The sequence below is a fragment of the Melospiza melodia genome, chromosome 20, assembly GCF_035770615.1.
Source record: "Melospiza melodia melodia isolate bMelMel2 chromosome 20, bMelMel2.pri, whole genome shotgun sequence".
NCBI classification, from domain to species: domain Eukaryota; kingdom Metazoa; phylum Chordata; class Aves; order Passeriformes; family Passerellidae; genus Melospiza; species Melospiza melodia.
The window spans coordinates 10,643,432-10,657,081 of NC_086213.1; the positions used below are offsets into that span (position 1 = coordinate 10,643,432).

At 55.6% G+C, this 13,650-nt stretch overlaps 1 protein-coding gene across 2 annotated transcripts in view; it reads right to left on the reverse strand.

Moving 5' to 3' along the window:
• Positions 1 to 225: 225 nt before the first annotated feature.
• SEZ6L (seizure related 6 homolog like) overlaps positions 226 to 13,650 on the reverse strand; it is a 43,339-nt gene continuing 29,914 nt past the window's right edge. Inside the window, exons 4-17 of one of the 2 annotated variants that reach the window (XM_063172881.1) lie at positions 11,638 to 11,830; positions 10,982 to 11,167; positions 10,101 to 10,266; positions 9,223 to 9,389; positions 8,085 to 8,279; positions 7,862 to 8,000; positions 5,059 to 5,255; positions 3,832 to 4,026; positions 3,106 to 3,297; positions 2,711 to 2,905; positions 2,379 to 2,411; positions 2,143 to 2,254; positions 1,919 to 2,021; positions 226 to 1,670 (exon numbers count right to left, since the gene is read on the reverse strand). In XM_063172881.1, coding sequence (XP_063028951.1) covers positions 1,641 to 1,670; positions 1,919 to 2,021; positions 2,143 to 2,254; positions 2,379 to 2,411; positions 2,711 to 2,905; positions 3,106 to 3,297; positions 3,832 to 4,026; positions 5,059 to 5,255; positions 7,862 to 8,000; positions 8,085 to 8,279; positions 9,223 to 9,389; positions 10,101 to 10,266; positions 10,982 to 11,167; positions 11,638 to 11,830 — 2,103 coding nt within the window. In that variant the 3' untranslated portion in view covers positions 226 to 1,640. Of the gene's footprint in view, positions 1,671 to 1,918; positions 2,022 to 2,142; positions 2,258 to 2,378; positions 2,412 to 2,710; positions 2,906 to 3,105; positions 3,298 to 3,831; positions 4,027 to 5,058; positions 5,256 to 7,861; positions 8,001 to 8,084; positions 8,280 to 9,222; positions 9,390 to 10,100; positions 10,267 to 10,981; positions 11,168 to 11,637; positions 11,831 to 13,650 lie in introns of both variants that reach the window. The other variant, XM_063172880.1, reaches the window with a different exon arrangement.

The following is a 13,650-nucleotide window of genomic DNA, read 5'->3' on the forward strand; positions in this document are numbered from 1 at the left end:
GGCAGGACCTGGCACTGAGAGCCAAGCCAGTGGCTTTGGGCCACCATCCCACAGCAGGGCATGCAGTGTACCCAGCCCTCACCCTGCCCTGCCTGCGGCCAGAGCATCTGCAAACTGATTTCAGACATTTAAAAATACAGAACAATTGTTATCAAGGTTATACTGAATGCTAGATCTTCCCACGGAACTACTTGATCATGTTCAAAAATATTTAATCCCAGCAATTTTCACATTGTTCTTATAAAAACAGACATGTATGAAGGGAAATGAAATGCTTCGTACATTTTTTTTGGCACAATTTTTTTTTCCTCTTTTTTTTTTTTTTTTTTTTTCCTTTTTAACCGTTACAAATTACAAACACACATTCGTTGTTTTGAAAGGAAAACCCCTAAAGCCCAGCTGTACACTGCAGAGCTGCACCAACCAAACCACTCCGAGCTCCCCCGGCCTCCTGCGCTCGCCATTGTTCTACAAGGACAAAAGAAGGACACCAGCAGCCAAGGACGTGGTGGTGGCTTCACTGCCCTCCCAGGGGCTGGCTGGGACACAGCAGGGACAGTGGTGGCCCTTTGGGGTCTGTGTCCCCACTGCTGTGTGGCTCTGGCAGGGGTGATGCAGTAAGGGAGTGATGGTGAGGGTGGGGCTGAGGGCGATTTCTGTCTGTTCTGCTCCCCACAGCACTCCTGTGCTGAAGCCTCCACACATCCCAGCTGCCTCTCCTTCCCAACAGCTCCACCTTCATCCCCTGCACAGCACAGCCCGCCAGGGCCCCTCCTGCAGCAGGAGCCAGGGAGCCCAGCCCATCCTGCTTACCCTGAGATGCTGCCAGGGGCACAGAGCCACCCTTGGCCGGGTCGGGGTGATCCTGGCAGGGTGATGGGAAGTGCTGCTGGAGAGGAACAATGGGCACAGAGCAGAGGAACACAAGCTGGGAGCTCTGCTCGCTCCAAGGTGGCTTCCAGGGTGACTTCCATTGCTCCCAGCGGCAGGGTGGCACTCTCCACAGGTTGGTGCTTCTCCACAGAGCATCACCCCAGATCCTGGCTGGCTGCCTCTCCACATCCAAAGCGAAGTGGGAAAAGAAAGCAGCACGTACCTCGTGTGTGCCAGGCTGTCCCTGAGCCCTGCAGCGAGGACAGTCCCTGGGCCAGTGCCCCCTGAGCCCCTCAGGAGCTGCAGGTGGGACCCTGGGGGGGACCCTGCGCTACCTCAGCTCCCAGCAATCAACCGCAGGCTCTTGCAATGGAGACATCTTTAATTTTTAACAACATCAGAACCGCAAAAAATCCCCCTGCGTCTGTGTGGGCAGTGCCGAGGGACGCTCCGCCATGGAGGGGGACATTCTGCCATGGAAGGGGACACAGCAGTGCCCCCGTGGTGCCCCCCTGGCCTCACCAGGACCCAGCTCTGCCCCGGCTCCAGCTGCTGCCTGTGCCCAGGGCTGGGCAGCACACCTATCGCAGTTTAAATAGAATAAATACAGTGAAGAAAACAGTAAAATCTTCAATAGAGAGGCAAAAGGAAAGACAACAGCAGGTCCGGGGGTCCAACCAAACTCCACGTGGTCTCTGGATTAGTTACTGAGGAAGTTCTATGAGAGCACATTAAGTTCGCTGCTGGAGACTCTCTTACCACTGTCCTTATATCGAAACCTCGTATTCTCGTGTTTCCTGCAAGCAAGGAAAAGCCAGTTGAGGGCAGCAGCTGCATTTCAGGATCGTCTCCCCATTCCCAGGCAGACAGAGAGATCCTGGGTGTTGTTTTGTTCCCAGTGATGCCCTGGCAGCCAGGACCCCACAGCCCCCTGTGCCTCCCATCCCATTGTTCCCACAGAGCCTGGCTGGACTCATCCATGGCTGCCCAGCCACCCAAGCCCCTCAGGAATATCCCCAGGGAGGACAGGCAGGGCAGGACTCACCCCTGTCTCATAAATCGGGTTGTCAAACTCCGTTTCTACCGTGATCTGGCTGTAGGGGTGGGAGTACATGAGGGGCAGGCGGAGGCTGGAGTAGTACCGACACCTGCGGGGAGAGGAGGGGTCACTGGGGATTCCAGAACCGCATCCCTCCATCCCAGCTCCTCCCAGCGCCCCGGGCAGTGTGGCTGGGAGGGCGATGCAGGCCCCAGCCCCTGCAGCCCCACCTGGTGAGATAGATGTACGCTCCTCCCAGCAGCAGGGAGATGATCAGCACCGGGATGAAGATGGCCAGGGCCATGTTTCCCCCCTCGAGCGACGTCTCTGCAGCAGCTTCTGCTACTGAAAGGACAAGATCTATTGTGGTGGCATTTGCAGGCACCGGGTGATTCCCTCTCTGCCTCTCCCCCTCCTCCCAGGTTCCACCAGGATGCTGTGCCTCCAGGAAACCCACGTCACTCACCTTCCAGAGCGTGTTCAAAGCTGTCTTGGTTCACTGGAAGAGAGATGGAGAGTTACTGGTCTGTAGCTGGGTTTGGCTGGGTGCTGGCAGCTGTTGCCTGCTGGGAAACCCAAACCTGGCATCTCCCGCCCCGTTTGGTCCCAAACCATGCTGTGAACTCCCAGTGATGCAAGATGTGGCCAGGACTGAGCAGAGCCCAGACCCAGAGAAGATCCAGCTCAGCTGAGTTCAGCTCCCAGCTGAGTCTGCAGCCAGACCATGGTCCCTGGGCTGTCCCAGGTTGGGGACAGAGGTGTTGGCTGTCCCCTTGCCCCCCTCCCTTTCCCTGTTACCTTTGCAGATGGGCAGGGGGCCGCTCCAGTGGGATGGCTGGCCCAGGATGCATTTGATGGTCACCTCCCCCATCAGCTCAAAGCCCTCATAGCACATGAAGGTCAGGGACTCTCCTGGCAGGTAGAGGCGCTTGTACAGAATTTGGTACCCATTTTCTGGCAGCCCTGGGTTATCACAGGCCAGCGACTCCTCAGCTGAAAGGGAATGAAACACATCCAGGGTGAGCCCGAGGGACAGGAGGAGCCTGGGGGCAGTGAGGAAGCACACAACCTCTCACTTCCCTCTGCTTCCAGAGGAAAGGATCTGCACCATCCCCTGGCTGCAGGAAAGTGCTACCCAAATCCTCAGAGAGAAGCTGGGCTGAGGGGGAGCAGGAGAGAGCACCCAGACTTACAGACACAGTGCGGGAGCCGTGAGGTCCAGATGGGAGTGCCGGTCTCGCGGCTGTAGCAGGTGAGCAGGGAGCTGCCCTCCAGCACGAAGCCAGGGTTGCAGGTGTACTGGATGGTGGTGCCCACCAGCAGCACCGGGTCCGAGATGAGGCGGGTGGAGTGCTCCACCTCCCCTGGGTCCGTGCAGTACATGACTGGGGAGAGAGCAGGGCTCAGGGGAGCACCTTGGAGTGGGACCTCTCACAGCTGGGGGCATCTTGGAGCTGGGGGTGCCTCGGAGCTGGGGCCCCTTAGAGCTGGAGGCACCTTGGAGCTGGGGGCACCTCGGAGCTGGGAGACCCTCAGAGCTGGGGGCACCTTGGAGCTGGGGGCACCTTGGAGCTGGTGGCACCTCGGAGCTGGGAGACCCTCAGAGCTGGGGGCACCTCGGAGCTGGGGGCATCTTGGAGCTGGGGCCCCTTAGAGCTGGGAGCCCCTCAGGGCTGGGAGACCCTCAGAGCTGGAGCCCCTTGGAGCTTGGAGCCCCTTGGAGCAGGAGACCCTCAGAGCTGGGAGCTCCTCAGAGCTGGGAGCATCTTGGAGCTGGGGGCCCCTCAGAGCTGGGGGCACCTCGGAGCTTGGAGCCCCTTGGAGCAGGAACCCCTTGCAGCTGGGAGCCCCTCAGAGCAGGACCAGCACTGTCACAGGGTGCGGGACAGGGACAGCAGCCCCTTCCTGTGGGCACTTACTCTTTTCACAGAAGGGGGGGTCACTGCTCCAGCTGAGGTCCCACTGGCAGGTGAGGGTGTCACTGCCCACGATGTCATAGCCCGGGTCACACTGGTAGGTGATCTTGGCCCCTCTCACCAGCTCTGTGTGTGATGTGGTCTTCCAGCCGTTCTGGATCTCGGGCAGGTCCGAGCAGGAGTCGTTGCGGGACACCTCTGCAGCCAAGAGGGATTCTGGCTGAGCAGGACCCCTGGCACAGCCCTCCCAGAGCCACCCCAGCGGGACACGCAGCTCTTCCCAAGATCCCGTCCCTCCCCACAGCCCCACAAATGGCACAGCTGGGCTGCAGGCAGCATCCCCTGGGCGCAGGGAAGGGCAGCTGTGGGGGACAGGGGCTCTTTGCAGCCTCCCCAGCCCTGACCCTGCAGGCAGAGAGAGGGCTGGGCTGGTGAAAATGGGGTCAGGATAACCTGGGAGCACCAGGCTCAGCTCCAGCTGTGGGTGCAGGAGAGAGGCCAGCACCACAGTCACAGCACAGCTGGTTTGCTCATGGGAGGATTTGTTCCCTGCCTCCCCCAGGCTGGTTTTCCCAGTGAGGGGTTGTGCCCTCCCCTCCCCAGCCCCGTGTGTTGCAGAGCACCGAGGAGGGCCCTGCAGCCTCTGGGTGCTCTGCATTGCAGCTCGCTCTGTTTGTCGTAGCCAGGGCTGTCAGCAGTGCAAGGAAAACGTGCCTGGAGGAGCCTGGCACGGGGAGCAGGGTGGGGGAGAGGCAGCCATGGGGATGGAATGCCCCTCACAGCCCTCGTCCACGGCGTGGGCACCCACAGGCCCAGCCTGGCAGGCACAGCTGCCCCAAAGGACAATGGAGCAGATGTCTCCAGGAGCTGCTCTGGAGCACAGAGATGGGGACATCCACCTCAGGAGCCCACCCAGGGTCTGCCTTCAGTGACCACCCCCGCCTGGCAGGCTGTCTGTGGGAATCCTTCATCCCCGTTTCCAGCAATTTCTTCCCCCCAGGGCTAACAGGGACCAAACCTGCCTTGCTGCCAGCCTGGAGGAGGGGATACATACAGGGACACCCCAGAAGTGACTGACACAGAGGCCTGGGGGTCCTGCAGAAGGTCCAGGGTGGGATAAGAAGGGGGTGCTGGTGCCACAGTGACTCTCCCTGCTTCCAGCCCCTGCACCTGGACATTCTGTGTCTGGCTGTGTGTCACATCCTCACACCAGCACCCTGCTCCCCATACCTATGTAGTTCATGATGAATCCTTGCCCCTTCCCAAAGATGAGCCCAGCAGGGTCCGAGTGGAACTGGATGGTGAGGTCGGGGCTGGAGGAGTAGAGCTTCTGGGGGCCACTGCTGCCCACGTACTGCCCCAGGATGCGGGAGGAGAGCTCATCCCCGTCATAGATGGTGAGGATGTCGCTGTTGGTGATGTTCAGGCTGAGAGGAGAGTTTGGTTAGATGTCAGAACTCAGTGCATCCCTCTGGGTGTCCAGAGTTGCCAAGGACCCCGCCAGGGGGCTTGGAGACCCTGGCATCCAGCCCAAAACACCTGCAGATTTGATTGTGACCCCTGGAGCAAGTTACCAGCTTTGTATGAGGACCTGAAAGTCACAGAGGTTTGAATAGTGTAATAATAAAATTGTCACAGGGTGAAAATGTAGATTTTAGGATTTTTGGTATGGGGGTTATGGAGACAAGATGGAGGAATCTGGGCATGTCTGGCCTTTCTTTCTTCTTCTTGTTCTCCATTTTCTGCAGTGATGTTGGCACTTTGGAATTGGTTTAGAGTAGAAGTGCACTGTCTAACATGCGTGATGGGTATTGGGAATTAAGTGTAAATATGTTATAGGTAGTTTGTAGTATAAAAGGACAACACAGAGTGCCTGTGGCTGCCCTGCTGAGCAGATCTCGACTGGACAGAAAGAAAATTTTATAGATAAGAATGAATAAACAACCTCAAGACTGAAAAGTGAAGAGTCCAGACTCGTTCTTCAGCCGCGTGGGCCGAAGCAGAGACATCCTGCACATCTCAGGGCAGCAATTATCAACAGCAACCCGCGAGTTAGAGAGCAGCGTGTGCCGGGAGCCCCAGACAGGACACTGCAGTGGGGGGCTCAAGGGACAGCCCGGTCACCTCTGTCCCTCCGGGTCACCTCCGTCCCTCCGGCTCCCGGGACCCCGCACCTGGAAGTGCCGCTCCACAAGAGCCGCGCTTGTCCCCGCGGCCACCAGAGCGCAGTGGCGGCCCGCGGATGGCGGGGACAGCCGGGGACACCGGGCAGGGATGGCTGCAGCCTCCATCCACCCCGGGAATGCGGCTGCTCTGGAGCAGAAGGGGATGGGGGGCTCGCAGCTCCCCCTCCTCTCCAAGGCGGGGATGGATGCACACGCCAGGGGACAAATCTCTGGTGTCGAGATGGTTCTCTGGGTGCCCGGGGCCGGCAGAGTGGGTGAACGACCACATCACCCCAAGGTGGGCAGTGACACCCCTACCCTCCTGGCTGTCCTGCCCTGTCTGCCCCAGCGAGGCTCCCCAGGGCTGGGAGCACTGACACGGGAGGGACTGGGACAAGGACAAACCTCCTCCCCTTCCCTGGGGATGCTCCCAGCCACACAGGAGATGCCTGAGCTGATCCCCGAACGTTTTATTAGGAATGTTCTTGGAGGGAGCCCAGCTAATCCCCATGGCAAGCTGACATTTGTAGTAAATCTCTGCTTTCTGTCAAACACGATTTTCTCGGTGACATTTATGCCTGATGACTTCAAATCACTTGGCCTGCAGTTCTGCTCAGCCCCAGCACCCACAGAGCTGGGAGAGGTGTGCTGGGAGCTCCCACTTGGGATTTTATGGGGAGCTTTAAAATCTTTATGACTCTAAGCCTCTACTTGAAACACGTCCTCCTCTTGAAAACCCAAAATAGCATCAAAGGAGGCTCCTGCTGCAGCAGCAGCATTACCATGCCAAGAACTCTCAGCCTGGCATTGGATCCCGTTCCCCTCTGACCCCAGCATGTTCAGCCTGGCTTGCTGAGTGGCTCTGCTCCCTTGGTGCCTGTATTTCACGTTCAGCCCAAAGATTGAGCTGTTTCCATCCCATGGATGCCTCCAGGCTCTCCTAACCCTGCATGACCCAGCTCCTGACGTGCTGGGTGTCACTCCAGAAGCACATGGCCACGTGCTGTTGTGCCAGTGCTCCCTGTGGAGAATTCCAAAGCTGTTGGAGCAGCAATTCACTGCTGCTATGGGTTGTGTAATGGTGCTTTGAACTCAGGGAGCACCACTCAGTCCTGCCCAGGGTGCCAAGTGCATCAAAGGGGATTATGGAAGCTCTGAGGGGGAGAACAGGGCATATCCCTGTGAGGGTGGTGAGGCCCTAGCACAGATTGCCTGGATGTGCTGTGGCTGCCCTGATAGTGGAGTCCTGGAAAATGTTAAAGATAGACTCTGAAAATGTTAGGTTTTGTGTTTTCCCAGATCGCTGCACCTGCGTAAGCAGTATGATAAATGATATAATTGTTAGATGTGATGATTGTTTAGTAATTAAATATAATTATTATATAATCATTAAAAGAATCATGAGAAACTATGTTGGAAATTTAAGGGGGACTATGCTTGGCTGAAATCTATGTATACAATAGAACAATATAAATTTAATAATTAACATGAAAGTTATGTAATGATAGAATATAAAATCATATTCATCTTGAATGTATAGTCGGAGTCAGATTTGGGTGGAAAATGCCCCTGATTCCCAGAGCTCTTAATACAAAGCACCGACATAATCATTTTTGTGATTATGTGTTTCTGAACGCTAACAGCCCCATCACTGGAAGTGTCCAAGGCCGGGTTGGAAGGGGCTTGGAGGAACCTGGGATGGTGGGAGGTGTCCCCACCCATGGGAGATCAGCTCTAAGGTCCCTCCCACCCAAACTGTTCTGGGATTCTGTGATTCCATGGTGGAGGTGAGCAGAGCAGGACCCTGCAGCAGAATGAGACGAGCACATCTGGGGCAGAGCCAGACACCGAGCCCCTGGGCTACTCACAGCTGGATGTCCAGGAAGAGCCTCTTCTCCTCGCCCACATGGATCCTCCAGATGCAATCCTCCCCCTCCGTGTAGGGCTCGGGCCAGTTGGGGGACAGGATCACCCCGGCCACAGCAGTCAGCTCCCCTCCACATGTGGCTGTGGGGACAAAGAGGTGTCAGGGCTCAGCGGGGACCCAGGGGAGTCACCGCACACCCGGCAGTGCCCAGGGGCAGGGCTGACCTCGGCACAGCGGCTCCGTGTCGTTCCAGTAGGGGTCCCGCATGTTGATGCACTCGATGACGGCGGGGCCCTGCTCCAGGGAGTGCCCGGGGTCGCAGGTGAACTCCACGGTGGTGCCCAGGTTGTAGGTGGGGTCAGAGGTGGTGAAGTTCCCGTTCTGGATGTAGGGCTCGTAGCAGTGGCCCCGCTCAAAGGCTGGAAGAGATCCCTGTTAGCTCTAGGGACACAGAGCTGCTCCCTTCTCGCTGAGCTTCCCCAGGCCCTGCTGGTGTCCCCATGAGAACCTGAGCCCTGTGTCCCCACCTGCATGAATGGCCTCCTCTAGGGAATGTTCTACAGGCAATTAGGATTAACAACAATATTTACCCATTCTGAGCCACATAGGCCTCAGGAACAAAATGTAAACAATGATTATCTGCTGCTGTGGAATGCAACAGGTGCATCTGTGATTGATCACATGTGGTTTTCTAATTAATGGCCAATCACAGCCCAGCTGTCCAGACTGTCTCAGTCAGTCACAAGCCTTTGTTATCATTCCTTTTCTATTCTTAGCCAGCCTTCTGATGAAATCCTTTCTTCTATTCTTTTAGTATAGTTTTAATATATTATATATAATAAAATAATAAATCAGCCTTCTAATTTATAATATTTATTGTAATATATAATATATATAATATATATTATATATATTATATAGTATAATATATAATAGATAATTTACTATACATGTTATATATAATATATTTATAATAAATATATAATAGAAATATATATTTATATATATTTGCATTTATTATATATAATAAATAGATATTATATATTATACATTACATATTATATATTATATATAATAATTATATATTATATATTATATATTATATATTATATATTATATATTATATATTATATATTTAAATATATATATGTAAATATATAAAAATAAATATATATATATTTATTATAATAAATCAGCCTTCTGAAACATGGGGTCAACATTCTCATCTCTTCCCTCATCCTAAAACCCCTGTGAACGCCACCACAACCCACAGCTGGAGCCAGGGAGACCCCAAAACACCGGATTTGCCCCACTCAGGCTGAGCCAGGCACCACCCTGGGGCCCAGCACGGGGACACAGCACCTTCGAAGCGGATGTTGAAGGCGGTGGCGGCCGCAGGCTCCTCGGCGAGGAAGTCGATCCGGATGGAGGAGCCGTCGCTGATGACACCCTCGAAGGGGACGCTGTCGGCGCGCAGCGAGTCGTAGAGCACGGCCGAGCGGTTGGTGTCCCCGCTGTACACCACCATCCTGCGGGGACAAGGGCCGTGGGACACAAGCTCGGTGACCTTCAGTCCCACCCGGGCATGACGGAGGGGAAGCTGGAGCAGCTGGGATAAATGGGGGGCTCCCAGGTTTTGGTGTATTTTGGGGTTTTCTCTCCGAAAGAGGCTGTCCGCGTGAGAACCTGACCATGGAGAGGCTGGAGTGCGTTCAGGGATGGGAATAGAGCTGGGGATGGGGCTGGACCATCAGGAGCAGCTGGAAAGGGGCTCAGCCTGGAGAAAAGGAGGCTCAGGGGGGACCTTGTGGCTCTGCACAGCTCCCTGAGAGAAGGGGACAGCCTGAAGGGGTCGGGCTCTGCTCCCAGGGAATAGGATGAGAGGAAATGGCTTGTGTCAGAGAAGGTTTAGACTGGATATCAAGGATATCAGGGAAAATTTCCTTCCCAAAAGGGCTGATAAGCATTGAAACAGGCAGCCAGGGGCAGTGGTGGAGTTCCCATCCCTGGAGGGGTTTAACAGCTGTGTTAATGTGGAGACATGGTTTAGTGGTGGCCTTAGCAGTGCTGGGGGACGTTTGAACCCAGTGATCTCAGAGGGCTTTCCCAAGCCAAATAATTCAATTTTTTCTATATTTAGTGCCCAGCAATAGGCCCTGCTCCTCACCCCATGCAGAAGAAGCCCCCTGGGATCTCTCTGCAGTCCCAGGGATGTGAGGAAACAGCTCCTGGAGCCTCACCTGTCCTTCTCAGTCAGCAGGAGCTTCTCAAAGTGCAGGTGCAGCTTCTGTCCCGGGGGGGCCCCGATGGCCCAGACGCAGTACATGCTGCCTGACTGGTTCCCGCTGTAGCTGGGGGACAGCACGCGGCCGATGGTGGCATTGTGCACTGTCCCTCCACAGGGAGCTGCAACACAGCATGGCACGTGGCATTTGTGCTCCCAGGGCACAAACCTCTTGCCTGGGCTCTGCTTTGCTCTGTCTGCACATATTTATACTCACACACAGATACAAAATCTAAATTTCCCTTCACTTTGCTGCGCAACGAGGGGACAGATTCTGCTGTTGCTGCCTGACCACCTGAGGCATTGCTCTCACCCCCTCCCTGTCGCCACATTTCTCTTCACAGGGAAAAGCAAGGCACAATTCTTCCCAAGAACATTTCTGGCTTTCACATTCTCTGAACCTCAGAGAAAGGAAAAACAATTCTTATCTCATTTGCTGCTCCTATGTTGTTCACAAGTGGGAAGCATTGTGGAAGATTATTCACCTGAAGGGAATTGATAATTGGATTCTGGTGTGAGTGTTTTGATTCACTGACCAATTGGATCCAGGTGTGTGTGTTGGGACTGTGAGCTGACAGTCACGAGATGCTGTGCAGGGGAGTGCAGTTGAGTGCTTGGCAGATTCAGTTTAGATGCAATGTAATACAATATAGTATAATAAAGTAATCAATTAGCCTTCTGATAAGATGGATTCATCCTCATCATTTCTCCTGGACATCAGGCAAAAATATCACTGGTACATCCCGGGACCGCGTTCATCTCATGAGGCAAAGACAGGGGCTCGTGTTTCCCTCAGTGGGGCGCAGTTTCCCAGCACGGGGCTGGGATGTGCAGTACCTGAGCAGATGGGCTCGGGGCTGCTCCAGTGTGGCCGGGAAGCGTTGATGCAGGTCAGCATGCGGGGGCCCTGCAGCTCGTAGCCCAGGTGGCAGTGGAAGTGAGCGATGCCACCCGAGTGCAGATCCATCACCGTCACATCCCCAAAGTCAGGCCTCCGTGGGAAGTTGCAGCTCAGCATAAACACTGGAACAGGCACACATTGGGAGCTCAGGGCTCAGCTGCTCCCAGCCACCCCGTGGGGACGTGCTGGATGTGCCCACGTGTCACACAGAGCAGCGACAGAGCACCACCAACCCCCCAGCGCCGCCGCTTCCCCACCTGTTACTGCTCCTGCCCAGACCCAGTTTCTATTTTAAAAATAATTTGCTGGAACTCATTTATTTTTTAAAGCTCTTCGAGGTAAAAAATAGACTGGCAGTGTGAGTGTGTGCAGGAGGAGCTGCTGCATGGGGACAGAAACGGGGCAAGATGAGTGTGAGGGGCACAGCCAGCACTGGGGTTGGGGACATCAGGGCACACTGAGCCCTCTGCCCAGGGCACAACACCCACGGGCAGAGGGTGAAACAGGAGCGTGGCTGGTCTGTGGGGGCACAGCCCGCTGATTTGACCCTGCAGCCAAGCGGGACTGACCCCAAACCCCCTCCATTACCCACCCTGGTAGTGGAGCTGGAAGGTCCCCACCACGTCGTCCTGGAAGGTGCGGAAGTAGACGGAGATGGTGTTGGTGGGGCTGCGGATCACCTGGCCCTCCACCAGAAGGGTCTGGTTGGCCAAGACCACCAGGGCATCGCCGTCCACGCCACGGATGGACAGCACCTCCCCATCTGACAGGTTCACGCTCTTCACCTGCGGGAACAGAGTGGGGACCCCAGGGTCACATCCCAGCCCATCACACACACCCAGAGCATCCCACCAGCACAGTGCTGCCACAAAACCAGGGCATTCCTCAGGCTTTGGTGCTCACCACCCACCCCGTGCACCAGGAAACCTCCCCAGGATCCCTCACCCCACTGAGGAGTGCTCGGGGAGCCACACAGCAAGTGCATCTAATGAGCAGTTCCAGAAGGCTTTAATTATTATTTGGAAATAACTGAGCAGTAACCTCACATTTACATTTCACGTCCATTTAGCTTAATAAATGGGCTCATATTTCAGCAGAAAGATGCTCATCAGACCGTTTGTTTCCCTGAGTGTGTGAGGCCCCGGGCTCTATATTTAGCACCAGCCCAGCCGTGATTGGGAGCGCTCCCGACGATGTTGTGACTGCAGGGATTTGTGGCTGCTGTCACCGCCGTGCCCACCTCCCCCTGGCACACGGGGCTGGGATGTGCCCTGCTCCAAGGGCACTGCATGGAGCCACCCCCAGCCTCAGCATCCTGAGCCTGCTCCTGAAGGAAATCCCTGGAAAAGCTCGTTCCTGGCTGCAAAGCTGGATTAACATCCCCAGTCTGGTTCAGAGCATGCCTGGGTTCACCCCAGCCCAGTTCAGAGCATGCCTGGGTTCATCCCAGCCCAGTTCAGAGCATGCCTGGGTTCATCCCAGCTCATGCTTCAATCCAAAAGGAGCTGATTTTGCCTTATTTTTCCAGCTGGGTCCTGGAAGGGAAAAGCATTTTCTGGAGCACAGGCCGTGTGCAACTCTGACCCCCAGCCTGCCCTGGGTCATTTCTTCTTTTCTAGATATTGTCCCCAAAACGTGCCCCCCACCAGCATGGCCAGCACACACTGTGGCTGGTGGGATGGCTCAGATCTGATTAATAATAAATGGCATTGATTAAGTGTTATTTGGGTGAATTATTTGGAGTCCAGGGATCCAAGTGGGCTCCATATGATGCCAGCAATTTCCCCAGCTCCCACTGAGACAGAGCTCTGCTCCTCCAGCTGGGTCTGGATCCCTGCAAAGATTTTTTCCAAGGTGTTTCTAACAGATTTTGTTCTGCTTGAAGCCAAACCTGTTCCCCAGCTGGGTCCTTCCAGAGCTGGTGACACAGAGCCAAAACTCTCTGGGAAATTGTGAAGGGGATTCAGGGGAGCAGCTGGAGCAGGCAGGGCTCTGCAGAAGGGAGGAAGCTGGGGATCGGTGCTGGGTGTCACAGGGGGAGCAGCTGGAGCAGGCAGGGCTCTGCAGAAGGGAGGAAGCTGGGGATCAGTGCTGGGTGTCACAGGGGGAGCAGCTGGAGCAGGCAGGGCTCTGCAGAAGGGAGGAAGCTGGGGATCGGTGCTGGGTGTCACAGGGGGAGCAGCTGGAGCAGGCAGGGCTCTGCAGAAGGGAGGAAGCTGGGGATCGGTGCTGGGTGTCACAGGGGGAGCAGCTGGAGCAGGCAGGGCTCTGCAGAAGGGAGGAAGCTGGGGATCAGTGCTGGGTGTCACACACACACACACACTCAGTTCCACCTCAGTGGAACCAGGGGAGCAGGGTGTCACAAGTGCCATTCCCTGTGCCAGCACCAGGCTGGCATTCCCAGAGGAGCCTGGAGTGAGCAGGGAGTGCAGACTCTGCTGTGGCCCCGTGCCAGGGAGCGTCAGCCCTGCGAGAGGGACCATATGTGCGAGCTCCTGCCAGGGGCTGGGAGCACGGGCTCTGACTTCAATCACTGCCTGCACCCACAGCAGCTCCTCCAGAGCCTTGGGAAGGCAGCAGGGATCCTCCAGTCAGGCTGCCAGCC